Source organism: Neomonachus schauinslandi, chromosome 10 (assembly GCF_002201575.2).
Source record: "Neomonachus schauinslandi chromosome 10, ASM220157v2, whole genome shotgun sequence".
NCBI classification, from domain to species: Eukaryota; Metazoa; Chordata; class Mammalia; order Carnivora; family Phocidae; genus Neomonachus; species Neomonachus schauinslandi.
Genome location: NC_058412.1, coordinates 73310490 through 73330334, shown reverse-complemented (window position 1 = coordinate 73330334; position 19845 = coordinate 73310490). Strand labels below are relative to the sequence as shown.

The 19845-nt window shown below is 48.9% G+C and overlaps 1 protein-coding gene across 1 annotated transcript in view; it reads left to right on the top strand.

Annotated features, from left to right (window-relative positions):
- The first annotated feature begins 9432 nt into the window (after positions 1-9432).
- Positions 9433-19845, top strand: part of PRKCE (protein kinase C epsilon) — a 483114-nt gene continuing 472701 nt past the window's right edge. The window contains exon 1 of the mRNA XM_021701128.1: positions 9433-10240. Within this exon, the coding sequence (XP_021556803.1) occupies positions 9893-10240 (348 nt within the window). The 5' untranslated portion in view covers positions 9433-9892. The remainder of the gene's footprint in view (positions 10241-19845) is intronic.

The window sequence follows — 19845 nt, the reverse complement described above, 5'->3', positions numbered from 1 at the left end:
TCATGTCTTCTCTATTTTATGTCACGTCTAGCAAAGAGATGCTTAATAGTCATTAGATAAAACTTCCCTCCGTGCATTTAGTGGGCAGTCCTTCCCCCAGGAATGCCCTTTTCCTTTTTCTCTGCCTCTGATATTCTACCTGCCGTTCCATTTCCAATTTCCATCTCACTCCATTCTTGGGGGCTTCTCTTACCATTCCACGCCACAATGATCTTTCCTTCCTTCAACGTTTACTGCGCCTCAAGTCACAGTTTCATTGAGACAACTTTTGCATTAAATGTCTTAGCATTCTGCAGTATAACCGTAAAATAATGATGCATTTAAGAGATGAGCAAAGGACCAAGAAAAGGAGAGAAGCTGGAAAGGAGAAGTCAAGGAGGCAGGAAGAAAATTTTGGAGAGCTCAGATGTCATGGAAACCAAGGGGAGAGAGCATTTCAAGGAGGGAGAGGAAACAGCATAAGCTGGTGCCAAAAAAGTGGTTAAGTACACTGGGGGACTCCACAAATGGGCTTAGCAGGGTGGAAATGATTGGTCCCCTCAACGAGAGGTGTCTCAGTGAGCCTCAGCTCCTGGGCTTGGGCTTAGATGGGATGGAGAGGAAGAGAAGGAGATAGGGAGCATACATAACTATTAAGGAGTTTAGGGAGGAGAAGAGGTTTGAGAGGTGGCCAGAGAGAAATCTGAGGTGAGGCAGGGTGTGAGATGTTTTTTAGGATGGGTGAGTCTCACTGATGGGAAAGAATGGCAGAGAGGGGGAGGTTGAGGAAGAGGATGAGGGGTGGCCAGCTGCAGAGTCCCTGAGAAGTAGGGCTGGGTAATGGGTCCAGGACACAGGCGGGGGCCTGGGCTGGGGGGACCTGCTTCCATGACAACTGGTGGGATGGAGGTAGGACACTCATCCCTTCTTCCTTCCTAAGTGGTTGTGGGGTTAGGTGGCAGAAAGTCAAGTAAGCCCCGGGCTGATGGCTTCGGTGTTTGGTCAGAAAAGGAAACCAAGTGATCTGCTGGAACGAGAGGAGCAACCTCTGGGGGGCCCCAATTCTCTACCACCCCAGACAGGTCTGGGGGTGACAGTAGGGTTCCTCGGCCATCTTTCACAGCCTTCACCTCAGCTTCAGGAGCTGATCTGCAGTGTGACATCAGGAAAAAGTTGGGGTGGGTCCCTGGGGCCTGTCTGGAGATAACATTCCTTTAACTTCAACTTCTACCTTCTCTAAATCCTGGACCGCTTCTCCTTCATTGTTCTTCCCGGACCCAGCATGGATTTAACTGGCAAATGGATGGCCTGTTGTTCTGATGCAGTGATAGGAACAGAAGTCCTCGTTTTGAGAAGCTTAGTTCGTTAAAAAAAAATTTTTTTTTTTAAAGACTCAGCATTGTTTTTTCATAAGGCAGGTGCTCGCTGACTGCGTTTGTCCCCTGCTCATGATGGGCATGTGGATAAAGCCAGTGGTCCCATGCCACGAGGTCGGCCCCTGAAACCAACTCCATAGCTTGTCAAGCAATCCCAGTGCTCCCAGCTTTTGGAGCCCGGCTGGGCGCGCTCGCGTCCGCCAGAGGGCGCCATCGGCTCGCAGAGCCCGCCTCGGTGGCCCTGGGTCTGGAGGTGCGGCCGCGAGGCTGCCCATTCACTTTATCACTTCATCCCCTGTTGCGGTGGAGTGCCGCGAGCCAACCATCGCCAAGGCGCTCATCTGTGCAGGCAAGAGAGAGGCTAACAAGATTTGTGACACTCTTCTTATTTCAAAGTGTCATCCTTGTGACAAGTATTTATAGAGCACAGCGTTGTACCTATTCCCGTCCAAGATCCTGGAGAGTAAGTGTCGAGATGAATCATACTGTATCTCCAAACTTAAAGACCTTTCAGGGAAGTGGCAGAATTAAGACAGGTCCCAAATAAAAAACAAAACAAAACTGTAGTTCGGGCAGAGATCAGGGCTATGAGAAGTGAGGGGAAGTGGTGGGATGGTTCAGAGAGGAGGATCTATAGCTTCAGCTAGGGGAATAGGACTGGGACAGGGAAGGGTTGGGCCTTAAAAGAGAGAAGGATTTGCCACCTTGCATCACATCTTGGTTGCAACAGAAACTGTGAATTTAACTAATTCTGGTTGTATATCTGTTATACCTAAATGATTATTACCAGTGATGACAAGGCAATATTCCCTGCCCTGGGGAACTAGCTCTTTAACCTTGGAAAGGTAAATTAGAAGTAGAGATGGATTGACCTAATGTCCAGAATGGGTTAGAGATATATAACCTAATCTGAACAGTCAGATCAAAAAAACCCCCAAAAAACAAAAAGAAAAACGTGTGTGTCGGGGGGAGGGGGGTGTCTGGGTGGTTCAGTTGGTCGAGCATGTGACTCTTGATCTCAGGGTCATGAGTTCGAGTGCCACGTAGGACGTGGAGCCTACTTAAAATTAAAAATTAAAAAAAAAAAGTGTCACTGAACAGAAAGATCAGTCCTTCTGCTAATTGATGAATTAGCCACAGGAGCCTTCAGAAACAGCTGTTACACTTGGTACAGGTATCATAAAATCATACACCAAAGATACATCTAATTGGTGTTAGGAGACAAGATGCAAAAATAGAGAAGCTGAGAAACAATAAAGTCCTTTTGTTTTAGGGACTCTGTTTACAAGTATCCCCCAAACCTAAGGAAGAACCCTGTGAATATCACAGTCCCCCGAGAATTATTACAAGTCTATAATATCCTATTGCGCTGAGGCCAGGTAAGTTTGGAACCAATACATTAAAACACACCTGGACCTTTGATTTACAGAAATTTCATTTCCAAGGTATTAAAGTGTAATTGGAGTTCTTAAGTGGCATTGCATTGGTTCTAGTGTGACCATGTAGGAAAAGCAGTAAACTCCAACTAGGAAGCGTTAAGAGTTTATTTTAGACCTCTAATTAGTGCTTTCTTTGGTTATTGCTAAGGATTCTCTTGTGTGGCATGTTAGTTAACTTCTCTAGCTCTTAGTTTCCTCATTTAATAGAGGAATTTAATAATAAGAGAGAATATAGACCAGGTCATCTCCCAAATCTTGCAGCGTGTAACAAACGAGTCCTAGTTCTGTTGTGTCCAAATGCCCCCTTAGGGCTGACTTGGTTCTGAGGTCGCTTGAAGGACCTACAGGTCCTGTGAGGTTAAACATATTGAGGGAAGGGGAGAGGGGCTTAGGTGGCTGCTAGTTCTGATACAGGCTGGATTCTCTGTGTCATCTGAAGTCTTCTGCATGCAGTGGCCCAGGGCCATGGGGGATCAAACAGTTTCCCTCTGATTGTGATTGTTGTTACCTCTACATTTCTATAGCCCTTTCCGGCTGTGCCATTTATCTCTCATGTATTGTATGCTGCCTTGAGTCATCTTTCTGCACCTGATAGTTGAGGACAGGGTCTATGGAATTCTTCATTGTTCTTCACCAAACAGTCCAGACTCCTAACCCCTGTACATGGGGGAACGTCCCAGGCCCCTGGTGGTTGGGGGAGAGAGGCCATGTGACTGGTTCTAGCTAACAACTAGTGAGCAGAAGTGAGTATCGTTTAGCACATCCAGTGGACTAGTTAGTTGTCTGGGTAAGATGCTCTAGAGGTTCTTTTGCTTGCTGCCTGTGACTAGCTAAGTTCCAGATAGTGACTTTTCTGTTGGTCTGGATGCAGGAGCAAGAATGATACTGAGGCAGAGCAGAGCTCCCAGCCAACCTGCCATGGATTTAGAGCAGTGTGAGGAGAAACTTGTTATTTTAAGACCATGGGATATGGGGACTGTTTATTACAGCAGCATGACCTGGCCCAGTCTGACTAATAAAGGGTCACTGTGTGTCATCATCTTTGCTTCCCCAGTGCTCCAAATGACATCGCACTCAATACCAACTGCCAAATAAATGACTTCCTGTCTCCCCCACTGGAGTAGGAATCATCCATATATCTATTTGTCCTCCCTAGAGCACCTGCCCCAGGATTGTGAACATAGCAGATGCTTAGCAAGACCCATGGATTAATTTATATACTTAAAAGTCCCAAGATGCAGGGTGCCTGGGTGGCTCAGTCAGTTAAGTGTCTGACTTCTGCTCAGGTCATGATCTCAGGGTCCTTGGACTGAGCCCTGCACTGGGCTCCCTGCTCAGTGGGAAGTCTGCTTGTCCCTCTCCCTCTGCCCTTCCCCCTGCTCATGTTCATGTTCATGCTGGCTCTCTCTCTCTGAAATAAATAAATAAATAAATAAATAAATAAATAAATAAATAAATAAATAAATAAAATCTTTAAGGAAAAAAAAAAAGTCCCAAGATGCAGATCAACATCACAGCCGAAGATGCGGTATGTGATGTTACTTTCCATACGGTGCTTGAGAGAGTGGGATGCAGGGTCAAAGAACTGAGGAAGGAGGGGCAGCAGGCCATCTCCTGCCTGCATCTGCCTTTAAGCTCTATGGGATTACCTCTGATCCTTCCAGCTCTTTGCAGGGTGTGAGTGAAGCTTGGTCTCTGGGTCACCTAAACGGAGTTCAAAGCAGAGTCAGGGCCAAAATAAGAAGACAGGGCAGGCCAGACATAGGCCAGCAACCAGAGGGAGGAGCTAGGGTGGGGTTAGCAGTGGGGCTGGAACGCAGGTGGGGCTAGGCCAGGCAGAGCCAACAGAACTCTGGAAGGTTTTCTGTGTCATTGTGCTGCTGCGTATTCCATCACATGGCCCAGGTGGTTGAATTCTGTTCCACGGAGCATGTGTGGAATGGATGACAGTCCCTGACCAGGCCGACCTTTGCAGAAGCCATTAACATTCTATAAATGGCATCCACTAGCACAGCAACGAGGACATGAATATTGATATGCTAGTCTAAGGTTCTGACACCCCCTCTCTGCTCCTTTACCCCATTGCAACAATATCCACAGCATGTTTCTTTTTGATTAGAGTAAATCATCTTCAGGTGTGGATCTTCTATCTCTTTAACATCCTGTTTTGAGGTGAGTCTTCTGGGGGGGAAATGGCAGAAGAGAAACCTATCCATCCCTGCAAAATTGCTTTTTTAAGGTATTAACTCTGGTTATGCTCTTCCCGACCTTAGAATGATCAGTGTCTGACAAGGAAAAAATTCAAACTCATTTACAGGCTCCCCAGAGTCTTAATGACCCCATCCAACCTACCTAACCTCCTCTTCCTGCCTGCCAACATGCCAGGTCCACCTGATGGCTGACTCATCTCACTCAGCCATCCCCTTACCTACTTGTGCTCTGCATACCCTAGTCCCATTGCCTCCCGTGCCCTTCCCTCTCCTCTTTGCCTATGGGAAAGTCTAGACCTGCTGGGTGATGCCTTCCCAGGCAAACCCAGGCAAGGGGTGAGTCTGCCTTTGTGCTCTCACTCTCAGAGAGGCTGGTGCACCCCTACCTACACCTACTGCAGCACTTAATCATGTGGCCCTGGGGACTCTTGCTCAATCAGTCCTTTTCCCCCATGAGCTTAATTTTTAAAGCACCCTCTTGGTCATCTTTGTTAAATTCTGATATCATCATTCTTCCTTCCCCTCTCCCAAAGATCACAAAATAACTAGGCCATAGTTGGAATCCAAAGGGCATCTTACTCAATGTCAATGCCAATCTCCGTCCTATCTTTCAGGACTGCATACATGGGCCAAGAGAAGGCTAAAGTAGGCAAAGGTTATTGATTGGAATTTTACTTTCTAAACTTGCCTGCCTCTAAGGGCTTGTTTTTCTTTTCATGTGAATCTGGAGCAAAGGGTTATTTGAGACAACCCCCCCCCCCCCAATCCTCCCTTTCAAGTAAATTTAAGGGTTTTCCCTAAACAAGCTCACATCTGGCGTATCCATGGTGATCCTGGAGAATACAGATTTTTGTTCGGCTAAGTCAGAGAGTAAGAAGGTGAGATTTATTCAGAAATAAGGATGTAATAAGAGCAGGAATTTAGGAATGTTTGCAATGTAACATACCACCATTCTCCCTTTATATTTAAATATTCATTCAGTACAACACAGGCAGTGTGTTTGGTGAGATCTTTTCATCACTCCACCCCCCCACCCCTTTTTAGACTTGTAATTAAAAGGTAGACACTTGTGATGAGCACCGGGTGTTGTATGGAAGTGTTGAATCACTATATTGTACACCTGAAACTAAGATTACACTGTATGCTAACTAACTGGAATTTAAATAAAAACTTAAAAAATGGTTAAAACCCACAAAAAAAGGTGAGGTTACACTGGTGTTGGTTGCATCTGAGAATCGCAGCCTGATTATTCACATGGTGTAACAGCCTGCTAAGAGGCAGATGCTGCGCTCCTGTAACTGTACCCGGGTCAGAAGGAAGTGGTATTGGAAGGTTGTAGGTTATTGGTTTTAAGAATGCTTAACCACTGAGATGGCAATAGACCTTATTTATATGTATCTGGGAAGTTTTGTCTGGGTAGGGGTGGAATATGGTATTATGCAAAAAGTTCAAGTTCAGCGTGCCCTTAATTCTAAACTTACTTCCCGTGTAACACATTGAAGAGGAGGGATTTGGGCCAATGTTTTTCAATCCTGAGTACTTCTCTGTTTGCATGGTAATCTCACTTAGAGAAAGAGTACAGAGAAGGTATGAAACACTTATGGATCCCTTAATTCATGAAATCCTTGCCTTTCTAGACTCCTCAACAGGACTGGGGCTAGGGTGAGGCAAATGGAGCACTCATCTCAGGTACAGCATTTCAGGGGTACCTATCAACTTGGTAACCTAGATATTTTAATGCAACATTTAAAATTATTTAAATTTTGGGGGCGCCTGGGTGGCTCAGTTGGTTAAGCGACTGCCTTCGGCTCAGGTCATGATCCTGGAGTCCTGGGATCGAGTCCCGCATCGGGCTCCCTGCTCAGCAGGGAGTCTGCTTCTCCCTCTGACCCTCCCCCCTCTCATGCTCGCTCTATCTCATTCTCTCTCTCAAATAAATAAATAAAATCTTTAAAAAAAAATAAAATTATTTAAATTTTGGATATGTTCATCCATTTTTACATTAATTTAGATTTAAAAAAATATTGCATTAAAGTATTACTCATTTTGATTACTGCGCTCATTGGTACCCCTTAAACTTGGCCTCTCTGTCAAGTATTTCAGCTCTGTTACTCGCTCTGCTGCCCAAATGAATTTTCAGAAGCTCTAGCCCTATTTGCCATTGCCATCCATCACATGCCCCCTGAAGGGGGAAACAAGTTTAATAAGAATAGAATGGTGGAAAAAATTCTGATGATCAAAGACATAATAAAAATTGAACAGCAGTGAGATGTCCCACTTGCGCTTTGTCCAACTGACAGATTCTAAAACACACGTCCCGCTGGTGGGAGTGACCATGTAAGGCATCACTTTCATACGTATCCTGACTTTTTACATTCGGAAGAGCTCAGTTGTCCCCAAGACTGCATTTTAGCACTCTCCTCCACCCAGCTGCCCCATTCAACAGGGCGGGCTGGGACAAATGACAGGATCAGGGAGAGCAGCGACTGCAGGCCTTAGGAGAGGATCACCCCGGGACTTTCTGATCCTTTTTGCGACCTGTGTGCCGCGCTTGGTATCCAGTTGTTTCAGGGGACTGCCTCCTTCCTCGCCTTTAATCCTTTTTAAGCCTTTAAGCCACAGGCAGTGATAACCTTTTCCACTGAGAAAATGTAATCGAGAGGTGGGTTTTAAATTTTGGTCTACACTAACCAAACCCGCCAGATAAAATACTCCGTTTATCACGATTCCTACAAAGTCCCTGACTGGGCTCGGCACACGCCGGAGGGCCGAGGTTTGCTTTTTCCCTGTGCACAGCGTCCTGCTCTTAGGTTGCGGGAGATGACCTCTTCCCAGTCCAGTCCTTCAGTTATAGCAGCCAGGGCCGCGCCCAGAGCCTCCGCGCTCTCCGCCCCGCCCTCCCAGGTTCGCGTCCCCAGGCGCGGGGCCGTCCCTCGCGGGGCCGCCTACCCGGTCCCCGGCTCCCCGCGGAGGAAATTCTTCCCCAGCAGCCCAAGGCTCGCCTCACGTGATCAGCCGCCGCGGCTTCCAGCGAGTTTAAAGGTTATGGAGGAAATTAGCACGGACACAGTCACTCGCCCCCCAGAGGGCGCGCCCCGTTTTCCCGCAGCTCGGACGGCCGCTGTCAGCGCGCTGATCAGAGGCCTGTCCCCCAAAAGGGCACAGACGAGGTCCAGAGCAAATATGAAGTCACTTTGTAAAAACTAAACAAAGACAAATAGAGCCGAGCTTCTACTAAGCTTTCACTTGTCAACAAGTTCTCGCGGCCCGAGAAGTCCAGGACATGTCCCAAAGGGGTAGAATGCCCCCAAAGCAAGGGAGGAGCGAATGAGTGTTTAAAAACTCACACACCGAGCCTCGCACGCCCCTCCCTTCCTCCCCTCCCCCACCGCGGCGGAGCAGAGCGGCTCCGGACAGAATGACAGACAGACGGGCCAACACTCCCCAGGCTGCTCTCGCCGGCCTCGGTCCGAGTGGGGGTGGGGCTGGGGGAGGGTCCCGAGTCCCCTCCCGCAGGGCGACCCCCGCCACTGCCCCATCTCCGGCTCTACGAGGGGGTTTTGGCCGGGAAGCGCGGGGAGCTGCGCGGTCCGCGGGTCTCCCGGTGGAGACCAGAGATGGGGTGTCCACAAGCCCGCAGCAAACGCACCGCCGCCCGCAACGCCGCGGCTCCCCGGGGTTCCGCGCCGGTCCCCGCTCGGCTCCCCCGCCCTCCGCCGCGACCCGGCAGGCTCGCCCTCTGCGTCGTCCTCTCCTCGGCTCACTTTTCCCGTATTGCTCCCCCAACAGGCAAAACTTTCTATTTCCCCAAACACAGGAGCGCGCGCGCGCGTGCACACACACACACACACACACACACACACACACATACTGACGTCTTTTGCGCATTTCCTGCATTAGAGGGAGGGAGACTCGCTCGCACACCGACGGAGGGAGAAGAGACCGAGGGGGAGAGCGGGCGGGCGGGCGGCGAGCGAGCGGCAGCCGAGAGCGGGGACGCGGGGAGCCCGGCGGGCGGGCGCCGGCGCCCGGGAGGTGGGGCCGCGCCGAGTCGCAGTCCCGGCCCCGCCGCCGCCGCGCTGCGCACCGCCCGGTGCCGGCCTGCGCCCCGAGCCCGAGCGGCGGCCACCCCGACTCCCGAGCCCGCGCGGATGTGAGATTCCGGGCTCCTGGCGCCTCCGGATCGCCGACCGCCGCGTCGCGCGGCTTCGCCCAAGAGGAGGCGGCCGGGCTGGCTGTGTGGCTTGTGGATTTTTTAAAAAATTTGGCTCCGAGGAGGACCATTTCCTCTCGACATGCATCCCTCCGGATAGACTGAACATCCCTCGATCCATCCCCCGCCCCGCGCGGTCAGCGGCAGGCGCTGGGTGTGCGAAGAGGATCCGGGTTGAAATCTGCGCCCCCGGTTCTCGTCCCCGCCCCGTCCCACATCCCCCTCCCCCTCCCCCTCCCGGAGTCGAAATTTCCCGGGGATTATGTTTCGGAAAGGTAGGTAAGCGCCGGGCGCGGCGCCCGCGTCCCCGCAGCCCGGACCCGGAGAGCCAGCGAGGCGGCGACACAGCCCCCGCGGCTTGCCGCGAAGCCGACAGCTCGTCTCCTCTTCTGGGGGTGCTGCTGGTGGTAGGGGGGGAGAGACTTGCTCCAAACACGGACGTCCCCCAGCTCTCCCCCCCCTCCCTGTTTTCCGTTAGGAACCCGGCGGGGAAATACATGCACTCGCTGAGAATCGCCCGCGCCAGGGCACAACGCTACAAGGTGTAGGGACAGTGTGGGGTGGGGTGAGAGGGGACCCAGGAGTCCCCGTGGCTCAGAGCGCCGGGGCGTCGGTTCTTCATTCCTGCCCTCGGGGCGGACGGAGTGACCCCGGCCCCCACTCCCCGCCCCGACCATGGTAGTGTTCAATGGCCTTCTTAAGATCAAAATCTGCGAGGCCGTGAGCTTGAAGCCCACAGCCTGGTCGCTGCGCCATGCGGTGGGACCCCGGCCGCAGACTTTCCTTCTCGACCCCTACATCGCCCTCAACGTGGACGACTCGCGCATCGGCCAAACGGCCACCAAGCAGAAGACCAACAGCCCGGCCTGGCATGACGAGTTCGTCACCGATGTGTGCAACGGGCGCAAGATCGAGCTGGCCGTCTTCCACGATGCCCCCATCGGCTACGACGACTTCGTGGCCAACTGCACCATCCAGTTTGAGGAGCTGCTGCAGAACGGGAGCCGGCACTTCGAGGACTGGGTGAGTCGGGCGCTTCCCGGTCCGGGAGCCCCGCTGTGGGGTCCCGGGGAAGCACTCACGGCCTTGGCATTGGTCATGGGGCTCCGAGACTTATTGCCATCTGGGGTGTGTGTGTGTATGTGTCTCAGTTGCCTCGGGGAAGCATACTCCATTTCGTAGTTGAGGAGAAGTAGGCACTGGGGCAACGAAGAGGAGACTTGGAAAGAGGGTAAGTAAGGCCCTCTATCCCCTCCAGACAACGGGTGCGACAGGGAGCTCGCAAGCTGGGAGAGCCCCCAGCCACTGGTGCTGAAGGTTGGCAGAGAAGGCGGTGCCTTCCGCAGGAGCGTGGTGGGCTGGCAGTGTGTGATTGTGTGTGGGTGGGTTCCTCCGGCCTTGGAGAGGCACGTGGAGCCCTAGACTGAGGGCTTCTTGCAGGTCCTGGCTTTGTCCTGCACGGCGGAGTGAAGAGCTGCTTTATTTTTCCCTCCAGGAGGAAGCTAGCTTGTTTCTATTCTGTTGCATGGTGGTTAGCTCATCTTCTGACATACAGGGAGAAAAATGTGTTCTCCTCTAGGATGTCTCCCCCAGGGTCCCAGCAACATAAGCCAAGCTTGTTTTGCCCCATGCATCGCCCGTGCATCCAGAATGAGTGTTGTATCTTAAGAAGTGGTTCTGCTTGTGAGAAATTGGAAGTCAGTGCTTTGAATCCTACTGAAAGTTACTCGATTTCCCTGTGTTGATTTTCAAGATGCTGTGCAATGAGATATTGCTAAGTCTGACATTGAGTTAATTGATTACACTGTCAGAATACTAGGGACTTGGAAATAGGCCTTCCTTGTCCAGGTACTGTAAACCAAATGCATTCAACCTTGGCAGCCAAAGAGGCAGGGAGAGCCAACCTTCTTTTAGCTCTTTTAGGAAGGAAGGTGTTAAATTAGGAAATGGATTTCGGTGTTTTCTGATTTGCTCCATGTTTCCACCAAGAGCAGGTGTGGCTCTGGGTGCATATGTTTTCAGGGTTCTTTGGTCGATACAAAAAGAGACATCTCATGGAGAAACATAGAGGAATCCCCCTTCTAATGATTGGAAACAGACCACTTCATGATTGTCCTAGGGCCAGAGGCTGCATATGAACCACCTAGGCATGTCACCTTACATATTTTTTTAAAAGGAGATAGAGTCTTAGACAAAAATAGGAAAAAAGCCTCTTCTCTCTATGCTCACGCTGTGATGTAGTCTGCCCAAAACCATGGTTACGGGGCTTACAGGGAAGCTCCAACAAACCATACCAAGTACAACCCTGGGAGGTTTGCGGCTTACATTTTGTGGAGCAGGAGAACCTTTATGGAATTCCAGAGAACACCATGCCATTCCATTCCATTTCATTCACCGATGCCCCTTCCTTCTGCCTGCCTCCCACCGCCAGAGTTCCCACTCATTCCTCATTTCCTTTCCACACATGGGCTCTTTGACTCAGGAGAGTAGTGAGCTGAAGGGATAACTAGTTTCAGGGCCAGACCTTAACACTCAAAACCTGTGGTTTTGAACTTGTTGTTTTAGAACAGGAAGAGGACGGAAAAAACACGAGTATAGTCATGAGGCCATGGGGCCTTTATTGTGCATGCAGATGAGGAAGATGGAGTGAGGCAGAGAGCAGGTGGGATGAACCGTAAGGCTGCTTTAGCCACAGAACACATTTCTGTTGGAGGGACAGGTGTCCGAGTGTGTCTGGTGACGCTTTGCCGGGGCCTGCCCAAACCCTGGGTGCATCAGGGCACCATCCCCACTTTGGAGCACTTGCAGTGAAGCATGCCGTGAGCACCAGCCTTGCCTGGTCATTATTCTCTAAGGTGCTCAGTTTCATGTTGGACTTGGCCCTGGACCAGATCCCCAGTGCAGAGGCAGGTTTTAGAGCGAAGCAAGGTCACATGGCACGCACAGGGTACTGGAGGTAGGGCCCACACTTCCAATTGCCCACGGCTTGCCTGGTGGAGAACGGAGGCCCCCAGCCCTCCCAGGCTACTCACCCTGCAGATTCATGTGCTGTGTCCCTGATGTTTTCACTGTACTCAATAATTTAAAGTGCTTTCAAAATCATCTCTCCTTTGTCTCATAGCAAGTGTGAATTAGCTACAACAGGTATTGGACAGATTGAAAAAACAGAACAAAAACTTGAGCTACAAAAAGGCCAAAGTCACAAAATGAATTAAGTAGTGGAGCTGGTTCTGTTTGCTCACCTGGGGTTGGTTTCACTGGAGGATGCTGTGGCATTCTGGTTCCTCCAGAAGGGGAGGTGGGTGGGGGCGGTGGGGAGGCTTCAGCAGAGGGGGCTGGCCCTTGGAAACAGACCTGTTCACCTGGGCTGACTGAAGTCCCCATTCCCATTGCAGTCAGTGAGAGGACACCCACAGAATCACACCTTTGGGCAGCATTTCCCAGGCTCCCGGGCTCTGTGTTCTTTACCTGGAAGTGATGAAGAGATACACCCTTTCTCGGGTGTGGCCAAGAAATCTGGCCTGAAGTAAGGCGAAGTGGAGGGCACGGAACAGCTGCTTCTCTCATTGATGTGGACAGGTTCATTCAACTGCACCATGAATTCACATGTACTCACCCAGTTCCTTTGTGCTCAGGCCCAGCCAGGGAAGTTTAGCACTCTAGGTAACCCAGGGGTAAAGGAGACTGTGGGTGACAGCCCAGGGGGCTTCCACGTCACTAGGGAAGTGATAGATATGTGTAGATACTTAAGTAGCAATTAGGTTCTAAATGAGTGGGACTAGGCATATGTTCTAGGAGTTCAAAAAAGAAGTGTGGGGGGAGAGCTGGAAGAATCTGGAGGGTTCCTGGAAGGAGGCATGGATTGGGCGTGAGGTAGGGGGTAACATTTAAAGAGGTATTTACAAAAGGAGACAGCATTCCACAGGCACAGACACTGTGGGAAGAAAGGCCGAGAAGGCCTGTGGTTAGGAGTGGGGAATCAGAGAAGCATGGCCGAAAGGGAGGGTGCCTGTCAGCAAGGACCAGGCAGGATAAAATTGCCCAAATTTAAGACTTTTGTCTGAGTACCACCTGTGCTATTATTGACTTAAAATTTTTTTTTTTTTAAGATTTTATTTATTTATTTGACAGAGACAGAGACAGCGAGAGCAGGAACACAAGCAGGGGGAGTGGGAGAGGGAGAAGCAGGCTTCCCGCCGAGCAGGGAGCCCAATGTGGGGCTCGATCCCAGGAGCCTGGGATCATGACCTGAGCCGAAGGCAGACGCTTAACGACTGAGCCACCCAGGCGCCCTTGACTTAAAATTTTTAAACATTGATTCCCTTATTTCCCACGTAAGCCCTGGTATGCTTGAAATCACCGGTTGGGATGTTGTAGTTACAGTTTTATTTCGTTCACATTAGAATAAACTCGCGGCCTCTAAAATAAAAAGGAAGGATGTTCATCTCAGGTGCCTCTTAAAACCATTAGCGATATGGGGGCCACACTTTGGAAACCCTGGAGTAGGAGAAAGTAGGAGAAAACTGAGGTGGATTCTAGAATGTTTAAAAGCCAGGCTGAGATAATTATTCTCCAGATAATGAGAGATGTATCAGTTGTGATGACAAAGGGGGTTGTTTTAGAGAAAGCTCATTACAGAGAGACGAGAGGATCTCACTTATACTGAAAGCAGATTCCCATTAAACACTATTGCAGCCGCAGGAATGAGATATTCCTGCTGCTGTGACTTGAGTGTGCAGAAGAATCACTGGGGTGGGGGGGGAGTGTTAGAAATATAGATCTGCCCACCACCTTCAGAGCTTTTCATTCTGGAGTTTAGGACAAGCGCTAGGAATCCTTATGCGTACCAAGCGCTTCTCAAGAGAATTGGACTATGCTTCGAGAAACACTTCGAGGAGTAGAATGGAAATTGTGGGCAGGGGAGGGCTCCAGATAATTATTATATGAAGACTTTGTACACAGAAATGTCCTGAGATTTTATAGTAGACCTTTGTGATTCCTTCAGCAAGATTTATGAGCCCCGTTGTGTAAAGGAGAGGTATTGGGGTTCATTAGGAGTGGAGGCCCCGTGAAGGCTGGATGGAGCTGCTTTGCCTTTCGGACGGTTGGTGGGAGCGTGGTAGATGGCAGAGAGGGTACATGGAGCCAGCTCATGACAGCTAGCTGTTCCTGTGCACAGCACGGAGTTTGCTGTGTGGTCACCTCACTAGTGTGTGTGCTGAGCTCCGCGCTCCCCGGTTCCGCGACCCCTGCCTCTGAAGACATCTCCATTTGTGTCACTCCCGTGCCGCACTCATAATGCAGTGGTAAGGACAAAAATGTCATTTTCTGAGAGGTGGTTCAGCCCAGCGCTTAAGCTCTGAAGCCAGGCTCCTTGGGTTTGAATCCCGCCTCCACCGCCAACCACATTTGTGACCTTTAGAGAGCTATTTAACCTGTGTTCCTGTTTCCTGTTTCTTCCTCTGTAAGACACGGGTGATAGTAAATGTCTCTACCTCTAACAAAAGGGGTTGTTGAGGGGATGAAAGGAGTTACTACATGGAAAGTGCATGGACCAAGCCCTGCCCTCAGCGAGAGCTCAGTGAATGTTTAGCTCCTACAGTTATTATTATGTCCCCTAAACCTGCCATGGGCCTGGCCTTGGAGAAGGTTCTTTATTGACTTGATTATCATACAGGACCTAAAGAAGTCAAGTTTTTCATCATCCTCAAAATGTTTCTTTTCCGCTGGGTAGTCTCATTCGGCAAGGAATGGGATGCTAGTGTTTCTGTTTCCTATTTCCCAAATAGCTCATTGATAGGGTTTCCCAAAATTATCCCACCCGGCTGACCCTGTGAGATAGGCCTACACTGTTTTTGAAGAGGTAAGACTCAGGGACTGTTATGCTTTGTTGGCCCCAGAATCCCTTGGGGGGATTGTTCTAACACCAAGGCTAAGGCTGTTGTTTCGGATGCTGGTGCCCTGGGTGGAGCCTGAGGACGTGTGCTGTGGTTAAACAGGCCCCTGCTGAGTCTCACACTGAGGGTGGGTAGAGTACACCTTGATATACCCTGCCTGAAGGCATATCTCTACCTTCAGGACTTCTGTAGGGAAATCTTAGAAGATCCCTGAAAACTTTCATCATCATCTAAATGGAGTGAGGTGGGGAGGGTCTAGAAAGGGATGTGGAAGGACTGGGAATGGCCACATCTCCCTTTGTGTGCACCTGTCCCTTGAATTTGTCCACCAGCTGCTGAGGTTCCAGGATCTCTCCATACTCCACTCCCTACAGACTCTTGTAATACTTACCATCTAATTAAATATGGCTCCCCTTGGTACATGACTGGTTATTTAACAACTACCCTGAGGCTTAGTTCTTGCCCCAGTGCTATCAGGGAAAGCTACTTGGCTTTGGGGCTCTGCAGTTAAAGGGCCTTGGGTTTCCTGGGCAGTCAGACCTTGTCTGTTCTGTTTCCCCTTCTCTGTGTCTTTGACCAGCAGATTTAGTGATTATTTGAGATCCTCAGTTCCCTACCTCTTCAGTGGATCCCTTTCTCTCAGGTCTGTGGGTTCTAACTACAGGATGCGTCTACCACTCTCGAGGCAGGTGACCTAGGCTCTTTAAGCCTGTTTCTTCATCTGTAAAATGGGAATATAATAGTTCTTAGAATAGTTCGACAACCTCTTTCGGTTGTTGTGAGAAATAAGGGAGTCTATGTAAAGTTCTTAGCAAAGGACCAGGCTACTGTACACTCTAACAATTTTATTAATATTTGAAGAGTTATATGTGGGTATTCATGGTTTGAGAATCTTAAATCAGAACATATGGTCCAGTGATATTTTTCTCTTTGATTTGTGAACTTATTTATATGAATAGTCTAAAAATAAAGTTAATTTAGTTACACTTAAAAATAGCCTTTTTGAAAGTATTAGAATCTCTTGAAATGAGATTGTTTTGAAAAGTCTAGGAATTGTGTGGCCACTGTAGCCAAAGGTTAATTATTTGTTGAAGTGTATGACCAATTGAAAATAGGGATATTTGGGAGCTGCTGTTTTGGTTTTACTGTACCAGTTTCATCTAGTTTCATGGATCTCAATGCATTCTCAAATGCTGTTTTCTCCAAATTCCTAATTCCAGCCCATTTAGCTATAGCTTCAGAACTCATATATGTGACTGCCTCTGGTCATCGTCATTTGATTGTGCAAGGGTATCTCAAACTCTGTTATGTCAAAAACTGTATATCCTATGTTCCTCCTCTCCAATCTTTTTTTTTTCTTTAAGATTTTATTTATTTGTTTGAGACAGAGAAATACACAGAGAGAGCATGAGCAGGGGGAGAGGCAGAAGCAGGCTCCCTGCTGAGCCAGGAGTCCGATGCAGGGCTAGATCCCAGGACCCTGGCATCATGACCTGAGCCAAAGGCAGACGTTTAATCATCTGAGCCACCCAGGCACCTCCCCCCCAATCTAAGCCTCCCATAGTCTTCCCCATCTCAAGAAATGGCAACTGCATCCTTCCAGTTGCCCAGGCCAGAAACCGTGAGAAGCCATTCTTGATGCCTGTCATTCTCACACCCCCATATCCAGGCCAACAGTAGCATCTTTTGTCTTCAAAATATATCCCAGATCTGATCATCTTTGTATATTTCTGCTGACATCACTCTGGTCCAAGACCACTCTGGTCTTATCATCTCATACCTGGATTATTTTAACAGCCTCCCAACTGGTTCCCCATTGCCCCAACTTCATCAGCGTATGTCACTCAGCTCACACATCTCTTGGTAGAAACCCATGTCTTTATACTCTACAAGGCCAACATGGTCACCTCTCTGACCCTACATCACCTGCTACTCTTTCCCTTCACTCCTTTCCCAGCCATATTGACCCACCTGCCACCCTTCAACATATTCACCATGTTCCTACCTCAGTCTTTGCACTGGCCATTCCATCTTTCTGGAATGTTCCTTTCCTAGATACCCTCATGGTTCAAGTTTAAAATTTTACCCTTGGGGGACCTGGGTGGCTCAGTTGGTTAAGCGTCTGCCTTTGTCTCAGGTCATGATCCCGGGGTCCTAGGATCTAGCCCCGCATCAGGCTCCCTGCTGGGTGGAGAGCCTGCTTCTGTCTCTCTCCCTCTGCCGCTCCCCTTGCTTGTGCTCTCTCTCTCTGTCAAATAAATAAATCTTTAAAGATAAAATAAAATAAAATTTCACACTTCATCTTGATGCTTTATATACTCTCCTTCTTTAGTTATACTCTTTAGCTCTTATCTCTCTTATATATTTTTCTTCTTTATCTTTATTATCTGTCTCTAGCCCCAGAACAGAGTTTCTATAAATGCACAGGTTTTTGTTCACTGTTCTGCTCTTGGGACCCCAGACAGTTCCTGGTCCCTTGTCGAATGAGTGAATGAATTTAAGTAAACAAGTGTGTATTACCCTAGCACCTACTGTGGTAAGACCAAAGTTGTGTGGGGTATCATTCCTGCCTCCAACAAGGAGTATGAAATCTAGCTGGGAAGACCAGTATGCTAAGCACTTGAAGGAATTCCCTAAACAGCCTTTCTGTACAGTTGAAAGAATTGAGGAAAAGGCAAAAGAAAAGGATATTTTACAAAAATCTGTAGGATTCCTTGAAAATGTTCTTATGGGCGAATGCCTATTATTTCCACGTGGCCGTTTGCACTAAGCTGAAGCAGCTCCGTCACGTCTAGGGTCTCCAAGAGTAGGAATTGTAAACGTTCTGGGTGCCCAGGGCCTGTGCAAGGTGCTGTGGGAAGGGGAGAAGAAAAAACGCCTGCTTGTCCTCCCTTTGCAGAGTTTAAAATCAAGTTCAAATTCTCACGAGGGCCTAAGATACAAAACCCTTAGTAATTGGCAGCAGAGAGAAATGAAATTTTAAATTCCGGTGCCTGGACTCCAGGGCTGGAGCTCGTCGAAGCATATGCAGACCAAGCTTCTAGGGCTTTCACTTAGACTAAAAGAACTCCAGAGCAGGCCTGCAGTATTTTACATAAATAAAAGCTACACTTGGCAAAACATTATATTTCTCTCCAAGTACGCTGGTTAAGTAATTACAATCTATTATAATGCTAATCAGCAGGATCACACCTGTTTGAAATCCAGTTTTCTGGCAGAAAGCACGGGAAGTGGCCAAACGCCTGTACTTGCTGGGATTGTAGATGGGACAGGAACACACTGTTGTCACGCCAGCTTGCCCGCCACTAAACAGAATGGAAACTCCAGAGGGACTGTGATTGAGCCCCATAATATCATGCCTGGGAGGAAGGGGAGCAGCACAGTCTCTTACCGAATCCAAGCACAGAAATGAGAACCTCCCCTGCCCCATGCCCTCCCCGTCCCCTCTGCTTCACCTTGAAGTCTCAGAGAGGTAATTTTTTTTTTTTTTTTTAAAGATTTTATTTATTTATTTGAGAGAGAGAGAATGAGAGACAGAGAGCACGAGAGGGAGGAGGGTCAGAGGGAGAAGCAGACTCCCCGCCGAGCAGGGAGCCCGATGCGGGACTCGATCCCGGGACTCCAGGATCATGACCTGAGCTGAAGGCAGTCGCTTAACCAACTGAGCCACCCAGGCGCCCCAGAGGTAATTTTTTAAGCTAGTGAAAAAGTCACCTTTATTTGCCAGCAAGGAGTAAACTCATTGAGCTAATGACCCCAGGAGGTAGATCAGATTCAGAATATAATCAGGTTCAAGAAGGGTTTAGGAAAATCATGGCAGGTGAACCTGTAATTAATTATTGAGGAAAACCATAGACTTTGATTTTGCCTATGTCCTTCTTGAGTAGATTTGTTTGTTTTCAGACTATAGTATCTCCTGATGCCAGTTATAATGTTGCCCCAGCCAGATGTAAGCATCTCATGAGTAGAAGTATCTTCCTCCCAGTTACTCACCAAGCGGAGTATGAGCCACTCAGGAAGTACATGTAGCGACTCACTCATCTGTTGGTTGCATTAAAGGCTGCCTTTGGGGTCTGTCTTGTAGAAGGTCATATAGGCAACACTCTTTAATCAGACTAACTTAGATTCTGCTCTAAGTTAGTCTGCACTCTAGAAGTACACCATCCCAGGTCGCCTGGGTGGCTCAGTTGGTTAAGGGTCTGCCTTCGGCTCAGGTCATGATCCCAGGGTCCTGGGATCGAGCCCTGCATCGGGTTCCTTGCTCAGCAGGGAACCTGCTGCTCCCCCTGTTTGTGCTCTCTCTCCCTCTGACAAATAAATAAATAAAATCTTAAAAAAAAAAAAAAGTTCACCACCCAGTACAGTGCTGAAAAGAAAGATGGCGGAATCCACAGGAGATCCTAACTAGTGGACAAAATGGTTTGTTCATTCATTGCTCCAGCCATCCTTTCATCCATTTAGCAAATATTTATTGAATACCTTATATGCCAGGTGCCATGCCAGGAGCTGTTCTCATGGAGCAGATAGTCTGGTAGGAGACACAATGTAATCAATATATAACATAAATATTCTGGTGTATAAAATTAATTAAGAAGGAAAGCTCATCACAAGGCTTTCTGAGCCTGGGGACACCTCTTTAGAGTTGGATTGGCTAATCCTTTTCTTTTCCCCCTACTGACTAGGGAGTCAGGTACCTCCTATTAATCAGTGGTGTTGGACCTTAGGTTCCAC